The sequence below is a fragment of the Haliaeetus leucocephalus genome, unplaced genomic scaffold (genome assembly GCF_000737465.1).
Source record: "Haliaeetus leucocephalus isolate CR32 unplaced genomic scaffold, Haliaeetus_leucocephalus-4.0 Scaffold140, whole genome shotgun sequence".
NCBI lineage: Eukaryota > Metazoa > Chordata > Aves > Accipitriformes > Accipitridae > Haliaeetus > Haliaeetus leucocephalus.
Window position 1 is genome coordinate 9,709,448 of NW_010972576.1, and position 663 is coordinate 9,710,110.

At 68.6% G+C, this 663-nt stretch overlaps 1 protein-coding gene across 1 annotated transcript in view; it reads left to right on the forward strand.

The window, feature by feature from the left end:
* Nucleotides 1–284, forward strand: part of ATOH1 (atonal homolog 1 (Drosophila)) — an 8,380-nt gene extending 8,096 nt beyond the window's left edge. The window contains exon 6 of the mRNA XM_010561036.1: nt 6–284. Coding sequence (XP_010559338.1) covers nt 6–284 — 279 coding nt within the window. The remainder of the gene's footprint in view (nt 1–5) is intronic.
* Nucleotides 285–663: the final 379 nt, after the last annotated feature.

The window sequence follows — 663 nt, forward strand, 5'->3', positions numbered from 1 at the left end:
CGCAGCCGGGGCCGCCGAGAGCCTCGCCCCCCGGGCACGGCAGGACTCGCTTCCCCCCGCCGCCGCCGGCCGCGGGGGGCTACTCGGTGCAGCTCGACCCGCTGCACTTCCCCGCCTTTGCGGAGGGCGCCCTGATGGGACAGAGAGCCCCTTCCCCCGCCCTCCTCATGCCGCAGCCCGGGCAGCCGCCGCAGGAGAGGAGCAAAACGTCGCCCCGGTCCCACAGGAGCGACGGGGAGTTCTCGCCCCGCTCCCACTACAGCGACTCCGACGAGGCCAGCTAGGGCGGGGGCGCCGTCCCCAGCACCCCCCCGGGGCCGCGGCCGCCCCTCGGAGCACGGACTCCGCCGTGGGGTGAGCAGCCGGCCGCCGTGCCGTCTCGGATGGCACCGGCTCCCCTCGGTCGCTTTGAAATCCGCCCCCTCTTCTCCCACCCCCGGCAGCTCCTGGGTTCGTCCAGGGGGATGGCTGTTAGCGAGTGACTGTGCCCGCCCTATCTGTCAGGGTCGGTTGTTTGGGGTTGGTTTTTGGTTTGGGGTTGGTTTTTTGTTTTTTTTTTTCATTTTTAGTTACTACTGTCAAAAGTTTATTTTGCCTAGAAGTCGTTGCCGTTCCCTCCTGCCAACACGCCGCCTTGCCGCGCGGAGCCTGGCTTGCGCCGCC